The sequence below is a fragment of the Balaenoptera ricei genome, chromosome 2 (genome assembly GCF_028023285.1).
Source record: "Balaenoptera ricei isolate mBalRic1 chromosome 2, mBalRic1.hap2, whole genome shotgun sequence".
Taxonomy (NCBI): Eukaryota; Metazoa; Chordata; class Mammalia; order Artiodactyla; family Balaenopteridae; genus Balaenoptera; species Balaenoptera ricei.
In genome coordinates this window covers 67,939,614-67,961,756 of record NC_082640.1, presented here as the reverse complement: position 1 = coordinate 67,961,756, position 22,143 = coordinate 67,939,614, and the positions used below count along the sequence as shown (strand labels likewise).

At 47.5% G+C, this 22,143-nt stretch overlaps 1 protein-coding gene across 2 annotated transcripts in view; it reads left to right on the top strand.

Annotated features, from left to right (window-relative positions):
• Nucleotides 1-4,017, top strand: part of CORO2B (coronin 2B) — a 142,719-nt gene extending 138,702 nt beyond the window's left edge. For both annotated transcript variants that reach the window (XM_059912908.1, XM_059912907.1), the window contains exon 12: nt 2,056-4,017. In XM_059912908.1, coding sequence (XP_059768891.1) covers nt 2,056-2,187 — 132 coding nt within the window. In that variant the 3' untranslated portion in view covers nt 2,188-4,017. The remainder of the gene's footprint in view (nt 1-2,055) is intronic.
• Nucleotides 4,018-22,143: the final 18,126 nt, after the last annotated feature.

Sequence of the window (22,143 nt, the reverse complement as noted above, 5' to 3'; positions counted from 1 at the left end):
TGTCTATATCAATCAGAATGGAGGACCTGGAGAAATATTTTAAAGGGTCGCTGAGCAGAGAACACAGATGCCATAATCTCTCTACACTACAGCCTGGATAGTTTGCTTGTTGAGAAAAAAAATTTGCTCAGAGCCTGTTACTCTGGTTTTACCCACAATTTTAATCAGCACAGAAGACTGGAAGCAACCAGTGAGATAATGGGGCTGTGAACAGTAGACACATTGGTCTAAGTGTGAAGAGACAACAGGTAGCTTGACACGGGAGAAGACATCGTTGTACAGCTCTGTAATTTTACTAAAACTCACTGAATTGACTTAAAATGAGTGAAATTTATGGTACATGAATTACACTTCAGTAAATCTGTTTTTTAAACAAAAGTGGATCCAAAAAATTATACAGAGAAACTTCGAGAACTTGGAAGGCACAGGAGTGTGTAGAATCACTTAGTGCAGGGCAAACACCATAGCAACCCTCTGAACAGATGTAACCAGGACTGGTTTGTTGGTTAATAAAAAGAAAAAGTCAGTTAAAGGAGAGAATCACAAAAATGATATATATATATATTCTTTAAACAATTTCTTTTCATTTAAAATATAAAACATATACATTCATTCCACACGTTTTGATGTAGGACCAAGACCTTTTCTTTGAGGACGTCTCAGTTGGGATCTGCTATGTCTTTGTCAAATAAATCACACTTTAACTCCAGTTTCTAGTTTCAGTTTCTTTTAGGTGGAACTTAAAATCAATCTGAAAACAAAGCCCTTGTTTTTTCAAAGTTTTCCCCAGTTTTTTTTTTTTTTTTTTAATATTTATTTATTTATTTGGCTGCTCTGGGTCTTGGTTATGGCATGTGGGATCTTCGTTGCAGCATGTGAACTCTTAGTTGTGGTGTGTGGGATCTAGTTCCCTAACCAGGGATTGAACCCAGGCCCCCTGCATTGGGAGCATGGAATCTTAGCCACTGGACCACCAGGGAAGTCCTCCGGGGTTTTTTTTTAAGACAGGTTTATTGAGGTGTAATTGACCTACGGTAAAATTCATCCTTTGTAGTGTACAGTTCCATGGGTTTTGACATATGCCTACAGCTGTGTAACCACTACCATACAATCAAGATATAGAATATTCCCCAATCTTTTATGTGTTTATCATCCACACCTAATTCAGTAACAACTTTCTTAGCACCGCCTTCTTCAGGATTCTCGAATGCATTCAACTTAGTTTTTATAGAAACAGCAACTCTCTTTTTGTATTCCTATTGCATCAGTTTATGTCATATTTAATTAAACTATGCAATCATTATACAAAAACAGATGCAACTCACACTAGGCAGTTTGAGGACCAGCACGACTGCTTGTTGGTAACTTTCAGCTCAAGTGTGTGGAGTCCTCCAGGAACCTGTGGAGGCTGTGTTTTGCGGGCGTCAGTCAGTCTGTTTTATGGAGGAAATGGAGAGGCTGGCTAATCCAGGGAGCCATCTAAGCGAGGGTCTGTCAGATTCCCATGCTTTGCTCATGGCCACTCCAGCGATGGCTGGTGCAGACTTTGGTGTGCTGTGCTAGTCCCCTGTCAGCAGGAAAAAAAGCTGGATTCCATTCTGTATCCCGAGCTTCGTTAAGAAGAGAAGGATGCAAAACATTTTAGAAAGCTTTCTATTCCGAGTGGTAGGTAAATGAAGTATTCGGTTTGAAGCCCTAAAAGGGTGAGCTTGGGATATTTGGAAAACTGGCCTGTGTGGACTCATCCCTTCCTCAGTGACCCTGGATCAGTGCCCGAGGCGGGTCTGCATATGCCAGAGCTTTTCTTCTCTGCCTCACGGTGCGGACTGGGGGTGGACGTGGGTGGGAGCCATGAGCTGAATCTGGAGAAAGGAGAGCGGCAGTGACCTGAGTCACCTGGGACACCGGAACGGGGGAGGGGTGGGAGGCCTGGGCCAGGAGGACAGCGGCTGCAAGGGGCATGGGGGTGGAGTTGGGGGTCTGGATGCCCCCTCGAAATGCCACCTTCTCACCTGCTCTCTTCGGCTCACCGGCCCCCTCTCTCACCCACCCCAGCTCCTGCGGATGTTCTTCCGGCAGCAGGATGAGATTCGGAGGTTGAAAGAGGAGCTGGCCCAGAAGGACATCCGCATTCGGCAGCTACAGCTGGAACTGAAAAACTTGCGCAACAGCCCCAAGAACTGTTAGCTCCCCGGCTGAGCTGCTTTCTAAGCTGAACTCTCCGTTGTTTCTACTTGTCCCTTAACTTCCCCTTCTCCGGTGACCCCAGAGACAGAGCCAGGACTGGAGCTGGGGGAGCGCCTGAGGACCCCACCTGCCACCTCAAGAACTGGAAGCTGACCTTTGACCTCTCGACCTCATGCTAACAAAAGCCCCCAGCCTCTCCCGGAGACCCAGGCTGGCAGCCCCTTCCCCTGCCACCCCAGGAGCCTCGGATTCCCCTTGGCTGGCAAAGACCTCGGACCCCCCGAGGGGTGCCCTCAATGGACCAGGGAGCGGAGGGGGAAGCCAGGACCCCAGGAGACTTAGAGGTTGAACTTTTCCCCTGCAAAGGGGGCTGCCAGGACATCTCCGTGCTCCCTGCTGGGGCTCACAGTGGCCCTGATGGACGCACAGTAAGGGCTGGATTGCCGGCGTCTGCTGTTCTCCCTCCCATCCACCACCTCCCTCTCCCCCGGCAGCCCTGGAAGCCCACTCACCTGACAAGGGTTGCGAGCAGCCCAGCTCCTTCCTGGCTCTTGCCCCCTCTCTCTTATCTTCAGGGAATTAAGAGGATCGCTCGCCAAGGCCAGAATGCCCCCTTGCTTTCCCCTGATGCTCTTCAAAGCTCTGGCAACACCCTTCTCCCATTGACTTTGTGAAGCAGGCAGGGTAGGGAATCGTGTCTCCATTTTGCAAGTGACAGAACTGAGGGTTGCAGTCGGGTAGTGACTTCACTAAGTCACCCAGCAGATCAACAGTGGACCCAGGACCAGGACCAGTGGTGTGCAGACCGCAGGCCCGGACCCTTCCCACTGCATCAAGATGCCAATCCCACGGGGGCATCACCAGGGCCCAAGTTTCCATGGAGGAAGAGGACTGGGAGCCTCCCAACACCAGTAGTGCCAATGTGTCTCACTGCCCGGTCGAGGCTCCTCACACTCGGTGCCCCCACGTCCTCCTGGCCCCCACCCTCTGCTCCCACCCCCCAGGGGACGCCCTCTGAGATGAGGCCTTTTCCTCCTGGAGGCTGAGGCTGAGAAGGGTGGAGCTGGCCCTGGGGCGGCCGAGCAGGGGCCTGATGGCTCCGAGGGCTGCTCCGCCTGCATGTCTCGGCCCTGCTCTCTCAGTCACGGTCAGCCTCACAGTTGTAGGATGACCACAGCCCCTCACGTGGGTGTAGCACTTTAAAGTTTACACAGCCCTTCGACACTTGGGATCCCATCTGAGCCTCACCACGGCTCCCAGAGGAAGGGAGCATTCTCCCCAGTTTGCAGATAAAGAAACTGAAAAGCAGCCCAAGGTCACAGGACCCTGGGAGATGCCACATTTCACTTGGTCTTCTACAATTTTTTTTCCTCTTTTTCTCCCTTCATTTGTCACTACCTACGGAGTCCATGAACACTGTTCTTAGAAAAGTCACAGTTTAGGGGTGAGATCTGGCCCGGGCATCAAGAACTGGGTGTCCACTCTTCTCTCTCATTAGCTAGGACCTACTAGCTGCATTGTGCTTCGCACCGCTTGTCCCACGGCCGCCCTGCAGAGCATCCGTCCACGGAGGCGGGGCTCCCTAAGCCCCCCCAGTGACCTGGGCAGGGAAAGCCCCCCCGACCCCTCGGGCTTTTCCACCCTCTCGGCCAGCTAAAGCAGGGTCTCCTCACCCCCCAGACCCCGCAGCTAGACTGTGTAAGCTCACATCTCCTCTTCCCCACACTTCTGAAGCTTTTTTTTTCTTCCCCACTGACCTTTGTGGTCTTCTGTGATTATTTATGCTGCCTCCTGAGGATAGAATTGAAATAAAATGTTTTCAACTTATCAGACCCGGGCACGACCGGCTCATTTAACGTGGAAGGTTCCTGCTCTTGGTCACCATGGTATCTTGATGGTCAGCTCGCCGGCCACAGATCCTTTGCTTTAGTGGAACAGCAAATCACATGTGTGTCTACAGATACAATTTCACACTTTCATCCACCTACAGCAAGGCTTCTGAACCTCAGCGCTGTTGACGTACGGCGCCGGATAACTCTTTGCTGTGAGGGCTGTCCTGTGCCCTGTAAGCCGTTTAACAGCATCCCTGGCCTCCCAGTGAGATGCCACAGCACCCCTAACCCAGTTGTGATAAACAAAAATGTCTCCAGGTATCACCCAGTGGCCCCTGGGGTGTCAGAATCGCCCCCAGTTGAGAACCACTGTTCCACAGTTACTCAGTAGGCATCTGCTGTATGTCCAGCCCTGTGTCGGGGTCTGAAGGACACCAGTGTTTCACACTGGAATGGTGCTTCGCAGTTTACAAAGCACTGTTCCACGTATTTGACTCCTTTGATCTTCCCAGCTCTAGGTGGTATGTTCTAACTGTTCCCGTTTTCCAGAAGAGCAGTCAGGTACAGAGTGTGACATGCTCAAGGTCATTTAGCGGGTGTAACAGAGAAGACACAGGGGCGAGGATCTTCTGAGCCCAGAGCCAGAGGAGGCACGTGCTCCCGGTCCTCAGCCAGGCTCAGTGCTGGGCAGGGTGTCTTCTGGGCGGAGGGCTGGGGCCCATCGTGAGACAAGGGGCTGCCAGGCTGCTGGGACACCCTCGCTCTCTCACCCAGCCAGAGTTGTCACGGAGCAGAGTTGACAGGCTGCAAAGTGGACAGACATGTGGCAGTGTGGACAGCACAGGAAACTCAGAAGAGCCAGAGGAAAGCAATGAAAGTCTTAGAAAAAAAGGGCAGGAGAGGAAATGATAAAAGGCAGTGGAAGAGCAGTGGGCAGGACACCAGGACAGGGAGGGTGTGGTCCAGGCCCAGCTCTGCCTCTGACGGGCTGTGTGACAGGAAGAAATTCACTTCTCCTCTCTGGGCTTCACTTTCTCCATCTATAAAATGAGGGGATAGGGACTACCCTGGCGGTCCAGTGGTTAAGACTCCGTGCTTCCAATGCAGAGGGCATGGGTTCGATCCCTGGTCGGGGAACTAAGATCCCACGTGCCACGCAATGCAGCAAAAAAAAAAAGAGGGGATAGGAAAATTGGAGGGTCCATTCCTGGTCTAACACTTGAGTTTCCACTATACTAGTACTTGGAAAAATGGGACAGATCCCCAAGACCACCCATTGTCTAGCACGAGTGATACAAACAAGAAGTATATCAGGAGAAGGGAAGCAGCAGGGTGGCTTCCTACAGGACTTGGGTGCAGAAAAGTACTTTAGCTAAACATGAATTTGAAAAAGACACTCCTGGAGTTTCTGCTGTAGATCAATTCACAGTCCTGGGCTTGAAAGAAATGCTAAGGTCATTGAGAGTTTGGCCTTCGTAAGCTCCTTCTCCGGGGATGCCAAGGAAGGTGGGTGGAGCTGGGTCCTTGACTGAGGCTTCCTCCCACCTGGGCCCAGGGGAGCAGGTGAACGCACAAGGTGATCTGTCTCATGTGTGCCTCTGTCTCACGGGACCCCCAATTCTGAGCCCAACTGGGCAGCTCTTTAATCATCACTTATTATGGCAGATTGTCCAAGGTCAGAGTCGAACGTGGTTTCTCTCCAGGCAGCCCATTTCCCAGCTGCACTTGTTGATGAACCCATCAGTTGCTTGTTGGTTGTCCACGTGTCCTTTAGTTCTTCACATACCAGGACGTACTCCATGCCTCGTCTGTTACGCTGATCCTGCTGACATTTACGGCCTTGCCCACCGCGTTGCTTTGATTATTGTGACCATATAGGAGAACAAGGCCCTCTGGCTCTTTGTACCCCTTCCCACTGCCATGTTCCCCACCAGGTGCTTGCTCCCTTCTTTTCTCCAGGTGAGAACATCTTAGGCTAAACTCCAGACCCTTCTCTTGTATGGAGAGGTCCCTCTGGGGCATGCCTAGAATTCTTGTCTCCCAACCCTCCACATACCAACACCTACCTGGGTTTTCACCTCAGCCTAACACACCCTGAGTGGCTGGATCTACTCAGTACTGGGCGCTGGAAACCCAGAGATGGGAAAGAACCAGGCCTGAGGGGCTGCAACCAGTGGCCCATCTATGGGTATCGTGTCACCCAGCAGGACACGGAGCCCCTGGAGGCTGGGGTGAGTTCCATCCTCTGCCAGGTTCCGTGTGGAACAGGCAGCTGTTACAGATTTGCTGACTCCCAGATTCCCTTCAGCCCTCCTCCCGAGAGCCCAAGATGGGCTTGGGCATTTTTAAACTCTCTCCTGGCACTGGGCAGACATCCCAGACTGCCAGTGGACCGTGCAGAACGTGGCTGCTTCTTCACTGTGGAAAATGCCTTCATATTGCAAACACCTCCACCACAAGGGCCCTGTCCCTTAGCCTTCCCGCTTGGAAGGGCTGCGCTGACAGGGCTGTCTGGAGCAGAAACAGACACTCACCTTCACCACAGGAAGCGTCACCAGGTCCCTGTCCTCTACCCCTGCCCTCCAGCCCTGCCCCTCCAGGCCACCAGCCCAGGGACGGGGGGGATGCAGGCCCTTGGAGCAGGGAGGGGAAGAGGGCGATGCTGACAGAAGCTCCTCATTCTCTGTGCATGTGTGTTTCTATTTGGGAACAACCTGCAGACTGCCTTCCCTTAGAATTTTAATTCAGTAACAAACACGAATGGATCAGCCTTACTTTGCGAGAGAAGGTGAGCATCTACAGGGTCGGGTCTGCAGAGTTCTACGAAGCTCCTGTCCCAGAGCCCCTCCCTTATAGCTGGCTGTCCCATTGCCTGGAATCCCCCCATGAGCACAGTCCTTTTGGGTTAAGCGTTGCCCTTATTGCCAGAGCCCTCTACCTATACACATCCCCCTGGGATTGGGATGCTGACGTGAACAGGGTTGAAGGATCGAGGAAAGGAAACAAGGGGGCAATGAAAAAGGGCGGGCTCAAGTGGGAGGAGGGAGATGGCGACACTGAAGACAAAGATCTTGGATTTCAAGGTCACAGTGACTAAGGCAAGATTCAATGACCAGGAAGTTTGCTAGGAGCTTGAATCCAGCCAGCAGGTGGCAGATTATGGCCTTCTTATCAAGCCCATTTTTTTGGAGCTGGGTCCCTTCTGTCACCTCCCACCTCACCCCAGAATGAATAACCCAACCACAGGCACGAGGGCCTCGTGGCAAAGCAGGCACACAGAAGAGCCAGGGTCTGAAACGCCCCAAGTATCAAAGGAGGGAGGCTCAGAAGGGGGCAGCAGGACCCTCGCTGCCCCAGGTCCGCTCTCTCCAAGGAACGGCCAGAGGAGGGCGCTCACCTCACCTTCCTCTGAGGCTGCCTGTTCTGAATAGCTGGAAAGAGGCTGTATCGGGGTTCCTGTCCCAGCCCAGCCCCTGACCTGCTCTGTGACCTTGACCGGCTCCCCCCTCCCTGCCCTGCCCAAGGGACAATGGCGGGGAGGGGCCTGGTGAGTCTGCAATTCGAAGAGGCTGGGAGCTGAGGAGGTGGCAGAAGGAAGAGCCGGGAACATGAAGGGAGGGAAGAAAAGGCAGGGAAGGAGGAGCAGGGGGCTCTGAGCCAGACCTCGGCAGCCCGGTGGTCGCAGCCTAGCCCAGGCCTGGTGCTCACCAGCTCTAGCCCCTCGCGGTCTCCAGGAAGTTGCCGATGAGAGAAACGGGAGCTGCGTCCCAGGCAGGGATACAGCCCGGGGCAGAGGAAGAGGGGTCTCGGCCAGACCACGGAAGCCCTGAATCCTTGCCCCGGGAGGCTGGACGCCATTCAGCTGAAGCAGGAATGAACCCCTCCCTCTGGCTGATGCAAAGGGAAGGGATCAGGGGCGGCCCTGAAACAGGGAGCCAGGCGGGGGTGGTGGTTTAGTGGTGGGTGGGGGAGGAGATGGGGAAGGGGTGGCTAGGGCACTGGTCGGGGCAGACTTCAGGGTGTTCATCTTAGGCGAGGGTGGAGGGGGAGGGGAGGAGGGGAGGAAGGGGATGGGGAGAAGAGGGAGAGGAAAGGGGTCTCGCGAGGAGACCTCCCAGGAACGGATCCAGAGCTGGGATGGGAGATGATTCACCCCCTGCCAACAGACCTAGGCACCTTGCTTTACACCTCTCTTAAACCGGTACCATCCCCAGCGAGGGACCTAGGACAGAGCTGGCTGCACCCTGCTTAACAAGTGACCTTCAGAGGAATGGCTCACAGAGGAATGGCCGTTCTTAACTCCGTTGGGTTCTTTTTATCACTAAAAGAACTGTCCACCCCTTGGGGCTGCTTGGCACTGTCCTGTGAAAGTCCCCCACCCACCCTAGGGTCTCGCACCCTAACCTGTCCCCCACCTGCCTCTCAGGATGCCTGACATTCACACATTTGTCCATCCTTTGGTGAAGTCATTTGTAATGATAATGAAAGTAGCTTACTTGTCTCTCTTTGCCTACTGGGAGGCAAATAGACAGTTTTCATTCAAAAGACTATTTTATGAAATATTTATCAAACACCTTTTCTACATCAAGTATTATCCTATGTGCTGGGACAAAAGAGATGAACAGGATATAGCTCTTGTTCTCAAAGAGATTCCACTCTAATTTATAATTAAAATTCACATGCAATGCAGAGAGGAATGTCTGGGAGGACCTAGAGGACTAACAGTGATTTTCTCAGGGTGATGGGATAACAGGTTAACTCTATCCTTTTTGAATATCTGCATTTTTCTACAATAAACAAATTTTTTCAGTAAGAGAGGAAGGTTTTTGGGGGTGTTTTTTAAGATTTTAAACACATGTAATAGCATAGGATTGGCCACTAACTGTTTCCCTTGGGATGAAACCTCAGGCTTCTTCTGCTCAGTTCACCAGGAATGGGAACTGGGGCTTTTCCTCCCATGTCGCCATGGCCCTTCTGGACCAGAAGAGATTGCCCACGTGGGTAGTTGGACGGGGTGAGCAACTCAGGTATGGCCACGTGTCACTTCTGTTGGACACTTGACGGGAGGGAGCCTGATAGGACACCTCTCCCCACCCACCCAGCTCCCTGCCACCAAGATGCACGGCTCACGTGGATTCCTGCACAAGCAAAGGTGACAACAGATTCTCACTGGGCTTTGGCTCAGCCTTCTCTGGATCTTCTTGATGGTGACTTGGCCTTCCCTGATCCTTCTAGGTCTGGTGCCACCCACTGACCTCCTCCTACCCCACCCCAGGTGTCCCCAGTCCCTAATCTTGCCTAAGGAGGAGCAGGGTGCACTGGCTCTTCACCCATCCTCTTCCCAATCTACTGTTTGTGGCATAAAATCCGTGACCTGCTTCCTCTGGCTTTGAGCCCTATCTCCTCTTCAAATCAAAACCCTAGGCTGTCAAAACTATTTATTGTCTCAGCCATGAATTTTTGAAAATATGTTTGGGAACTCAAAAGCTGAGTATTGATTGTTTGTTATATATTCCTGCTATCAGAATCCTAGTTTTCCCTCGGGCAGTGAATATCTCTGGCTGGGATGGGGAGAAGGTACATCAGGCACTACAAGATCAACAACTGTTGTTTACAAAATCCATCCGTTCACCCACCTCCCACCCCACCAACATACATGTATGCGTGCACGCACACACACACACAGACACACACACAGACACACACACACACACACACACATTAAAATGGCCAGAGATTAAGATAATATAGAACTGGAGAAATTTAATTAATGACATGGAACTGGAGAACATAGTTCTTTTGCTAATTTTCAGTTAACATTTGCTGGACAATGACATTACATTAGGTGCCAGTGATATAAAACCGATGGAGATACACAAATTGCTGGCCTTGGGTTTATTGAGAGATGTAGATATGTGAATGAGGAATTACAGTTCAGTGTAGTAAATGAAACAAGAGGGAAGGGGACAGGGCACAACCTTTGAAAGAATGACATAGCCCAAGGACATGACATAGCCCAAGGACATGACATAAACTGATTAGAACCAAATGGGTCCAAGATGGCGGACAAGTCAACTTTTTCCACTAGACCTTGAGCCTCAGTATATGCTCACATCAGCAAGCTAAATGACACACCCACAGGCGCCATGACAGTTCCAAGACTGACCATAAGGATCAAAAAGTGGGCGGTGACCCAATTCCTGGAAATCCCCACCCCTTCCTAAAATAGCTGGAATACTCCTCCCACTCATTAGCCTATGAAATTACCCACTCCTATAAAAACTGACAACCCCATACCCTGGTGCCTTTTCTCTCCTTCTGAGATGGCCCACACTCTGTCTGTGGAGTGTGTCTCTCTAAATAAATCCACTTCTTACCTATCACTTTGTCTGTCACTGAATTCTTTCTGCGATGAGACGTCAAGAACCTGACCTTCATGAAGTCCTGAAACCAGGTGTGTGATCTCAGTTGGAAGACTGTGGGTTTTGTCCGGTTTCGAGTCCCAGCTGCATGGGTTTGAGTCCCAATCAGGGTTTTGGCCGAGTTTGAGTCCCGGCCGTGTGGGTTCAAGTCCCAGTCAGGGCTTAGGCTGGGTTCAAGTCCCAGCATGTGAGTTCAAGTCCCAATCTGAGGTGCACGGTTTCAGCTGGCGACCACAAAGGGACAGTGGTAAGGTAAGAAAATGTTGAGAGTTAGGTCTTGGTCCTAAAGAGGCCAGTAGGATGCCACGAGCCAGGCATATGGGGGAAGATGCTCTGCCGACGTCTGCTCATTTTTGACTGGTGGGTCAACCCCGTGTACTTACGCACATCCAACAGCAGGTCCAAGACAGAATTGTTCATCTCTATACTCTTCTCCTTGACTCTGAGGTTTTCCTTCTATATTCTTGTATTCTTGTTCATTTCTGCTCTATTTCTTTCTTTCTTCTGTTAAACCCAGAAGACCTGTGTGACCACCAAGGTGTACTTTTTATTGCTTTTACTCCCCTCCCTCTGACCCTTACAAGTGCTGACCCTTTATTCCCAACTTATAGCTAGACCAACTCCCACTCATCGTCAACACAATTGGGGACGTCTTCTGTGCCATTTCTTTGCGACTTTTTGGGCACTAACACCTGGTTGGGAGACTACCTTGGAAGGGATAGCATCTAAAATTGTAAGTGCAAATCTTGACTAAATTGCACGGTGGATTTTGACTTAAGAGTGGAACTTTGGATAGCTCAGGAGTTAGAGACATCACCTCAGGCTTGTCTGAAATGGGTCAGGCTGCATCAATCCCAACCAATACCCCTCTGGGCCATATACTCCAGGATTAGGAAAGATATGGACAACAGGAATTAAAAGGAAAAAACTTAGTAGGTTATGTAATCAGGTTTGGCCACAATATGAGTTAGGACATTTAAAATGGAGTGAAGTACCCTATGTTCAAATTTTCATGGCCTCGTATCTAGGCAATGGAACCCAAAAGGAATTTGAGGTGTGTGTAGCTCGGGAGGGATAACTCTAGGAAGGATACAGAGGACTTTTTAACTGACCCACCCTACAGGTCCATGGATCCCGAACGAACATGGATCCCTCCTCCCCCGAGGTACAGACCCTTTTGCCTATGCATTTCACAGCGTAGTCTGCCCCAGACGTCAGGCACAAAATTCAGAAAGCAACTCCAATGAATGATTTGTTCCAATTGGCTTATTTCGTTTTCAGTAATAGAGATATGGCCGAAGAGGCTGAATGCACCCAGAGGAATATGCAAAAGGCCCAAATGATTGCAGTGGCTTTGTCCACTCAGAGACCACTAAAGGGGAAGCTGGCTTTTTTGGGTCAATCTGGCCCTGGCAGACCACAAGGCCCACGGGTACCCATACAAGGCCAGTGTATGCTGTGTGGACAAAAGGGGCACTGGAGGGAAGATTATGATCGATGTGCCCTTTACAAACAGCCAGGGCATTGGAAGAGGGAATGCCCCAAATGCCAGAGAGCGATGGGGACCCCTCAGCCATTGATAGTTTTGAAATCAGAAAACTAAAGGAGACCAAGGCCGAAAGTGGCTCTGCCTAGAGATACATCTACATAACTAATTCTTGGGTGGTCACTGATGTGGCGGGTCACTTCATAGAATTTCTTATAGACACTGGTGCAACCTTCTCGGTCTTAACCCAAAGGATTGGAAACTTAGTAATCATAAAGAATATGTAATGGGGTTGTCAGGGAAGAGACAGGGGCACACTTTCCTGGAACTCCTTTTGTGCAAGATCAATGGCCAGCTGTTTTTACATTCCTTTCTGTTTGTGCCTGACTGTCCCATCCCTTTAATGGGAAGAGATTTATTAACTGAATTAGGGGTCACTCTGTTTCTCGAGGGGCAAGGGAACCACCCTCATCACCAAATTGTTCTAACAAAAAGCAAAAAGGAACAGATAAAATCTGAAGCTAAAATAAAAGCCTTAGTAAACCCTGGAATATGGAATATCGAAGTTCTGGGCTTGGCCAAATATATCCAGCCAGTGATTATTAAGTAAAAAGGGTTATATAGTATCTAAATATAAGGTACAAATTTCTTAAATCTAGGGAATATCCTCAAAAATGTTTGTAAGTAGATTACCAAAATAGCAGGCCACTGGTCTGACTAAACTGACCATAGCTGATATTCAGAGCCTGATAAGAATTTTGGAAGAGGCCTTCTCCCCTAAGCTAAATGAGGAAAAGTAAAACTTTCCAACATAGGTGAATGGGTATGTCAGTCCTTCAATATCATTGAGGTAACCACCCAATTCTTTGAAAAAGAAAACAAAACTGTCTTTGTTTCACAAATGTTTTCTTTAGGGGACCAGAGGTGTGGCTCCAAAAATAATCCAAAGCCCACCAATCCTTTTACCACTCCCCAAACCTTCCCTATTTATCTTAAGAGGCTTGTAAGTATTAAACAAAGGGAAAACCAAGTCATCCTAGGAGGAACTTGCCTGTACCTTTGAGATACAAATGTCCTATCTGGTCTTCTCAGGAACCCTTATCTTTGCTATCTTTTTAAACAAACAAATGTTTAAAAAGTAATTTAGAACTTGACTTGTCAACGATAAATAGAAATCTTAAGTGTCTTTTCTGTAAACGCTAATAAAAGGGGTTTAGCCATCTAGGTAGGTGACCTTGATTTGTTCCATCTGCTAGAAGCCCAATTTGAATCCAACCCCTTGTAACTGATGGCTTTTATGTTGTTCCTGACTCAGGGCTGAAATTTTGAAATGGGAACTATGAGGCCTCTGTGTTTGTGTGTTCATATGTATCTATACATGTGTTGTAGGTGTATGATATTGCCAAAAATGGATTCGTAAAAGAACTCTACTTAATTGGCTTTAAAAAAAATTAAGTGCTTATATAAATACTCAGAAATAGAAAATAATCTGGCCAGAATGAATTTCAGGTTCATGTCATCTAGAAAATATTCAGTACTAAACTGTTATCTGGTATTGAAGGTGGCTTAAGCTTACTGGTTTTATTAACATAGACATGTAAGAGTCATCAATGTTAAGCGTAATACTTCTAATAAAACTAAGTTTATTAGAGGTCAGATAAGACCTTATTCTATGTTACAAATTTGTCAACAAGAAAAGTAACTCAATGTGAAAAAAACGTTTTTTCAAATTTATTTATTTATATATTTTTAGCTGCATTGGGTCTTTGTTGCTGCGTGCAGGCTTTCTCTAGTTGCAGTGAGCGGGTGCTACTCTTCATTGTGGTGCACGGGCTTCTCATTACGGTGGCTTCTCTTGTTGCCGAGCACAGGCTCTAGGTGCGTGGGCTTCAGTAGTTGTAGCACGCTGGCTCAGTAGTTGTGGCTCACAGGTTCTAGCACACAGGCTCAGTAGTTGTGGCGCACGGGCTTAGCTGCTCCGCGGTCTGTGGGAGCTGCTCCACGGCTCGAACCCGTGTCCCCTGCATTGGCAGGAGGATTCTCAAACACTAAGCCACCAGGGAAGCCCGAAAAAAACTTTTAAGAAGAGTAAGATATGTATTTTTAGTAAAAGAAGGTGTGAAGAATGAAAAATACTGAAAAGAGTTATACATGATCAGGATTTTCTAAGATTGGATTAAATTTAGTTAGATAAATGGATTTTGTTGGGAGTGGGCTGGGATAAGACTGGATTTGATTTCTCCCTCCAAAGTTTTCTTGAAATGTTGCTTTTAATATCAGATAGTATGAGTTTTTTGCCTTTAAGTGATCTGTATTTGTTTTTGAGATCTTTTGTAACTTTAGTTAAGTATTGTCTCACAGTGACCTATGATCTTATTTGACCAAGTGTTTTAAAACTTTTTGACAAAATTCCCGAATGCCGAATTTTAATTAAGTTTGTTTTGATTTCCAGCTAACTTTGGAATCCTTTAGAGGGCCCCTAGGTATCTTAAAAGAGAAATATTTAACTAGGATTATTTGGTATGTTAAATTAAATGTAATCATTCGTAATTCTGGTTATTGTAACCAAGTTTCTTTATCGATTACATTGTAATCAGATGTTTAACCATGGCTTTTAAGTCTTTTGTCATTTACAGATATTTTTGTACTCTGATGCTGTTACAAAAAGTGCTTCATCATCAGGGAGATTCATAGAAAGGCTATGGAAGCAGTTACAACAGTTCCACACCAAGATGATGGCTATGCGAGGATTCCAGCCCGTACTGACTTAAAACAAGGAGCTGTCCTGCCCCAGGGGCCCCTAGATCTGGCATCCAGAGATGTTCACTCCCTGACAGGCAGAGTCGACGCCCCTACTCAGCCCTGAAGCAGTTACAGAAGACGGACCATCACCCTTCTGCTTCCCATAAGAATATGGGAGTAAAATCTCTGAGGGGGGAATGAAATAGGCGGGAAGGGGTTAGGGCACAACCTTTGAAAGAATGACATAGCCCAAGGACATGACATAGCCCAAGGACATGACATAAACTGATTAGAACCAAATGGGTCCAAGATGGCGGACACGTCAACTTTTTCCACTAGACCTTGAGCCTCAGTATATGCTCACATCAGCAAGCTAAATGACACAACCACAGGCGCCATGACAGTTCCAAGACTGACCATAAGGATCAAAAAGTGGGCGGTGGCCCAATTCCTGGAAATCCCCACCCCTTCCTAAAATAGCTGGAATACTCCTCCCACTCATTAGCCTATGAAATTACCCACCCCTATAAAAACTGACAACCCTATACCCTGGTGCCTTTCTCACCTTCTGAGATGGCCCACACTCTGTCTGTGGAGTGTGTTTCTCTCTAAATAAATCCACTTCTTACCTACCACTTTGTCTGTCACTGAATTCTTTCTGCGATGAGATGTCAAGAACCTGACCTTCATGAAGTCCTGAAACCAGGTGTGTGATCTCAGTTGGAAGACTGGGTTTTGGCCAGGTTCGAGTCCCAGCCATGTGGGTTCGAGTCCCAGTCAGGGTTTTGGCTGGTTTCAAGTCCCAGCCGCATGTATTCGAGTCCCAATCTGGTTTTAGGCCAGGTTCGAGTCCCAATCCGAGGTGCACGGTTTCATAAATACTATGTAGGAGCAATCAAAACACCACTTCATGGTGATAGGTAGTCTGAGTTTTATTTTTTATTTATTGAGATATAATTGACATATAAGATTGTGTAAGTTTAAGGTGCACAAGGAGTTGATTTGATACATTCGTGTATTGCAGTATGATTACCACCATAGTGTTAGCTAACACTTCTATTACTTCACATACTTACCATTTCTTTTTTGTGGTGAGAACATTTAAGATCTACTCTTTTAGCAGTTTTAAAGTATACGATACTATATTTTTGACTATAATTACTAGGCAGTGCCTTATCTTCCCATCTTCTAGTTACAACTTCGTACCCTTTGACCAGCATCTCCCCAAACCCGTGGTCCCCCCCATTCTCTGGTAATCACCATTCTACTCTCTGTTTCTATGAGTTTGGCTTTTTTTGATTCCACATACAACTGATATACAACATTTGCCTTTGTCTGGCTTATCTCATCTAGCACAATGCGCTCAAGGTCCATCCACATTGTCACAAATGGCAGGATTTCCTTCTTTCTAGTAATCCAAGTTCTTAAAGTGAAAGTAGTTTTCCACCAGAGAAGAGAGAGAGGCCTTCCAGTCGGGGAACAGCGTGTGCGAATTCACAGAGGAAGGAAACAGCTGACTCTGACTCGGGTGAGTGACGAGGGGAGCCCAAAGGGCCTCGACTTGCTGAAGATAAGGAGAAGGCTGGTGAGCAGACAGTCTGCAAAGGGCCTTTTCCTCAGGCAATTTACTGGAATGCACTATGGAAAGCCTCAGGAGGTTTTTATGCATCAGAATGATCAGATGAAATTTGCATTTGAGAGAAATCAGTGGGGGGGGGGGTGCAAAAGAGAGAGAGACACTTAGGGCAAGAGGCTGGTGAGGATCTTCTGGGAGTACCCAGGTGAGACATGAAGGGAACTGACCTCGAGGATCAGGAGCAGTGGGGGTGGGGGGGGGGTGTGTGGAGGCTGCAGTATGATAAAGTATCACACTGCGTTGCGGAGAGATCAGAGGAATGATTATTCTTAGTGGGTCATGAAATCAATTTAATGCGTTCCAACCAGCATTTTTTGGTAGAAGAGAAAAGAATTAAGTAGAATAGAAAAGATATATTAGTGTGTATCATATGAAATAAGAGTAACTGTGCATGAGACTTTGTTCAGTGCTATATATGCGTGTATTGCTCTGTGTGTGTGCGAGAGGGGGAGCTGTGTACTGAGATGCAAGATAAAATATGTGTTTTTCACTGTGGGTCGCAATCAAACAAGTTTGGAAGCCACTGATCTAGAACGCACTAATGGTGCAAAGCAGAGAGTAATTGCCATTGGGATTCCCAGAAGAGAAAGATTCAATCCACGTGTGGCTGTCAGGGATGGATTCCCAGAGAATTTTGGAGAGTGGGAAGTGGGCCTTGAAGGAGGATAGAGTATGGATGGGAGAGAAGTGGGAAAGGCAACCACGGCAGGGAGAAGGGGGTAATCTGGCTGGATTCCTCCTTAGCCTTAGCCTTTCCTAACAGCCTCGAGATAGTTATCTTGAGGAGGCTAACATTTCAGTCTCAGCACAGAAAAGCATCTGCTGACAGCGTATCTTTTCCTCCAGCACTTATGTAAAACCTATCTGTCAAATAACCCATGTCTCTTTTGACCTTCTACACGGGGACACTAAGTTCATTCTCAAAACAGCTTACTTGACTAACAAACAAGGGATGTTTTCAATTTTCATGAAAACTCTCAAGGGAAAGAGAATTGAATGAGCTGAGATCTGGGTTCAAGGTCTAGCCTAGAAGCTCATTCATCCAGTCACTTGTCATTTCTAAACCCTGTTTTTGCCCATCATAAAATGGGCTAATCAGAACTACCCAGCCTTTCTCCCAAACTTGTGAGCATCAAATCAGATGACATAAGGGGTGCAAACCTAAATTACCAGGGATGCAGACAGGTTACTTTTCCCATTTGCCAAAAGACCCAGCTAATGTCAGATCCTCTGACAAATAAACACGATCCGGCAACCTTGTCATTGTTGTAGCGGATACAAGACGCTATTGTTTTATCAGCTGGCACCAGAGTTCCTTTTTAGGGAAGGAAGTGTCTTTGTTTAGGAAAATACCTTGATAGGCCCCTTGGGGATAGAAGGTGAGGCCCTAAGGACATGGGTGGGGAGGAAACAACAAAGATAGCTAAATATTCAATAGCTCTGCCTAAGAATTGAACAAGAATTTGGTGGGAATTCCCTGGCGGACCAGTGGTTAGGATTCCACGCTTCCACTGCAGGGGGCTGGGGTTCAATCCCTGGTCGGGGAACTAATATCCCACATGCCACACTATGTGGCCAAAAAAAAAAAGAAGAAGAATTTGGGGATGAGGAAGAACAAAGGAGAGATGAAAAAGGAAAACTAAGCAATCTGGTCAGATACTAATGCCCTAGTCTGTGAAAAATTGGGGAAGATTTTTAAGAACAGAGAGATCTCTGGACTGCAATTCTGCAAACCAACCCTCTCTCCAGTGTAACCTATTCTCCAAATCTCCAATAAATGTCTATTACAAAGCTGCCTTTGTGGGAGCAGGGCTAGTGGGCAGCAAAGAGTAGGGGCTGTGTTCAACTTTGGGGGCAATTCTGGGATAGAGATAAAGGTGTGTCCACAAGACAGCAAAGAAAGAAATTTAGTCAGGTGACACTGAAAAACATAGGTCCAGGGAATTCACAGAAATCTTGGAGAAGGCCTGGGTTTTCCCTACCTTGTGAGATGGGGTTCAAACCAATCACATGTACAGTTGAGGTGTTAGGATTACCCCAGTAGGTATATGAAACCATTGACCATCCAACTCAATTATCACAATAAACATTTTTCCAGGCTTCTCTCTGGCTGAAGTCAGTATTATGTGGCCATTATTGATTGAACTTCAGTCATAATTTAAGAATCAATCACACAAGAGAGACCAAACTAGCTTTTTTCTTCTCTTTTTCTGACTGCATCCTGACCAATATACACTCTGGGCAGTACTAATCTAATGCAGATAGGTAATCCCTTTCTGAGAATCATCTATTACAGCTGCATGCTATTTAAAGCATTTCACCATCATCTCATTGAATACCAGGTCTTCAAAATAACTTTATGAAGCAGGAAAAGCCTGGGTTATCACGTTTACAATAAGGAAACTGAGGCCCAAAGAATAAAAAAAAAAAAAAAAAAGGAAAAAATTACATTTGTATTAGGTATGAGCGATAATCTCAGATTTTAAGGAATGTTGGAGTCATAGATATAAATGCATGAAAAGTCAAACAACGACATTAAAGAAGTACAAATAAATGTAAAAATAAATGTTGTAAGGGAGCGCACAATTAATTTCTGGAAGAATGATAGAGATCACAAGGCATCCAACATCAAAGTCAGGCCAGCTCAACCTTCTCATGACCCCACCCACTTCTTTCCATCTTCTTGGCCTCTCAAAGCCATCATTGTCTCCACCAGGATTACCATAAAATCTTCCTTACTAGTCTCTCTGACTCTAGGTTTGTCCCTATAATCATTTCCCCAAAAGGCATCTTTAAAACATGCAAATCTCACCCTATCACTCCCCTACTTAAACCCTTAGGGGCACCCCACTGCCCTAAAGTAGAAACTGTTTACCCTCATCTATACACAAATCTTTCTTGATCTGGTCCTCTTATCTCTCAGGCCTCAGCTCTTGCCATTTGCTGCCTGAAACTCTGCTCCTTATAGACTGCTATATAATTAAATAAGTACTTGTTCTCTGTGCTTTTTCCTGGCACAGAGCTCCTGAAATCCTTGGGATTTCCTGAGTGATAGGAGTGTCTTTTGTTATTCATAAGGAATCCCTTTCCATCCTAAGTTTATGCTAAAGAAGTGATTTAGGGCAGAGACCCTAGATAGCCTCCAGATGGGGCTGGTTACCAGAAGGACCAAGTGATTAAAGCGTGAGAATTTCCCGCTGGGAGTTGGTGAGGAAACGCTGAAGGTTGAGGTCTATAAAAACCCTTGAACAGCAAGAGAGAGAGAGCATTTTGGAGTTGCTGAGCACGTCCGCATGCTGGGAGGGTGGTGCACCCCAATTTCACAGACAGAAGTTCCTCTGCTCGGGACCCTTCCTGATCTCTCCCTGTGTACTTCTTTATTATCAGCTGGTAAGTGTAAGTAAAGTGACTTCCTGAGTTTGGTGAGCTGATCTAGCAAATTATCAAACCCAAGGAGGGGGTCCAGGGAGCCCCTTATTTATAGCCAGTAGGTCAGAGGTTTGGGTGGCCTGAGACTTACAACTGGCATCTGAAGTGGAGGTCGTCTTGTGGGACTGAGCCTTAAGCTGTAGGGTCTGCGCTAACTCTGGGTAGTTAGTTTCAGAATGAATTGAATTGTTGAACACCCAACTGGTGTTGGAGAGTAGGTTGTTGTCCAAAAATGTGTCAGGTGGACACTTTTTGTTTTGCTTTTGTTACTGAACTGAAGTTCATGTGCCCAACACACAGTGAGGCCAAACAAACTGAAACGTCGGAGTTGGAGCAGAGAAAGATTTATTGCAGGGCCAAGCAAAGAGACCGGGAGGCTTCTGCTCAAAAAGCCCAAACTCCCTGATGGTTTTTGGGGAGAAGTTTTTATAGGCAAAATTTGAGGGGAGGGCTGCAGGGTGTGTGACTGTCTTCTGATTGGTTGGTGGTGAGGTAACAGGGTGGTGTTCCAGGAATCTTGTGCCCAGCCTGAAGTTACTACCCTCCACCTGGATGGGGGTCCTGCAAAAGAACTCAAAGATATTGTTATGTATATTCCTTCTGGAGGAACCGGGACCCTGCCCCACTGCTGCACTATTGTTTTTTTGTTTTTGTTTTTTAAATTTTATTTATTTATTTATTTATTTATTTATGGCTGTGTTGGGTCTTCATTTCTGTGCGAGGGCTTTCTCCAGCTGCGGCAAGTGGGGGTTACTCTTCATCGCCGTGCGCGGGCCTCTCACCATCGCGGCCTCTTGTTGCAGAGCACAGGCTCCAGACGCGCAGGCTCAGTAGTTGTGGCTCACGGGCCTACCTGCTCCGCGGTATGTGGGATCCTCCCAGACCAGGGCCCAAACCCGTGTCCCCCTCACTGGCAGGCAGACTCTCAACCACTGCACCACCAGGGAAGCCCCTGCACTATTGTTTCTTGGCTGATCCTCCCTTGTTTCTGCATTCTCTTACCTCCCTGATTAGTTAACTGTTTGAATCTGCTCTTTGGAACTTAGGGAAGGTCCAGGAGGCTGAATGAAACCTATTTCCTACAAACAAGAAACAGGTGCCACGGAAAGGATTTGTACCCAGGAGGATCCCCACAGGGTGCTGCTTGGTTTCACTTTGTTTTCCTGATTTCATGAACTATTTTTCCAGGCACTCTTGCCTCCTGGTCTTTGTATGCCATGTCCCTTCTGCTTGCATCACTTTTTTTTTTAATATTTATTTACTTATTTATTTACTTAGGCTGTGTGGGATCTTTAGTCACGGCACATGGACTTCTTAGTCGCAGCATGAATGAGGGATCTAGTTCCCTGACCAGGGATCAAACCCCGGCCCCCTGCTTTGGGAGAGTGGAGCCTTACCCACTGGACCACCAGGGAAGTCCCTGCTTGCATCACTCTTGCCCACTCTCCTGGTCTAGCTAATTTCATCTTATCCTTCAGGACTTGACTTTGAGATCCCCTCCAAGAGGTTCTTCTTATCACTAGAATAGGTTAGAACCTACACCCTGCTACTTCATAGCATCCTTGATATCTCCATCCTAATGCTCGTCACACTTCACCATTGTTACTTGTATAATTGTCTTCTCCAAGAGTGAAGGCAGCTCTGTAAGCTCATTGATGGGTGGACCGGATGGTCTGTCTTGCTTGCCTTCATTTCCAGCACCCAGCATAGTGCCTAGTGTGTCATAAATACTTAAGTGTATTGAGTTCAGAATGAATGAATGGATGTCGTAGGAACTTGGATGGGAAAAAAAAATTGAGGTGGTCAGGAAAGAGGTAGGCTAGGACTTGAATGACAAGTGGAGACGCTTCCATAGTCACCCAGTACATCAGTGACAAACCATGGCTCCTTGCCTCCCCAGGGAGTGCCTGCAGAATGGAGGAAAGGGGCTGAACTATGAGAGAAAAGCAGGCTCTAGTGCTGCCTCTGTGCCTCACTGAGGCACAGAGCGTGTCATTTACCCTCTCAGAGCCTGAGTTTCCTTATCTGTAAAATGGGACCCCTACAGCCTACTGGTGGGTTTCTGTGAGGTTCGAGGAGGTCCAGAATGTGTAAGTCCCCAGCACAAAATGTACCTGACCAAACGCATGTGAATTTGTTTTCACACAACCTCCCCATCCAAGATTTCCCAAGCCACTGGCTGAAAGCCAGCCTGGGAAAAGCCAGCATCTCTAAGCCCAGATCCTTGGCCCTGAGCAAACCCACTCTGCCCAGTCTGATCAACAACAGGAGCTGGGCCATCTGCTCTGTCCACCCCAGAAACAGCAGACGGTACCCAGAGGCTTCCTCACACCAAGCTTTAGGAGTACCACCAGCCAGAGCCACTGACTTTAAGGGATTTACCTCCCACAAGGAGGCAGTATCTCTTCC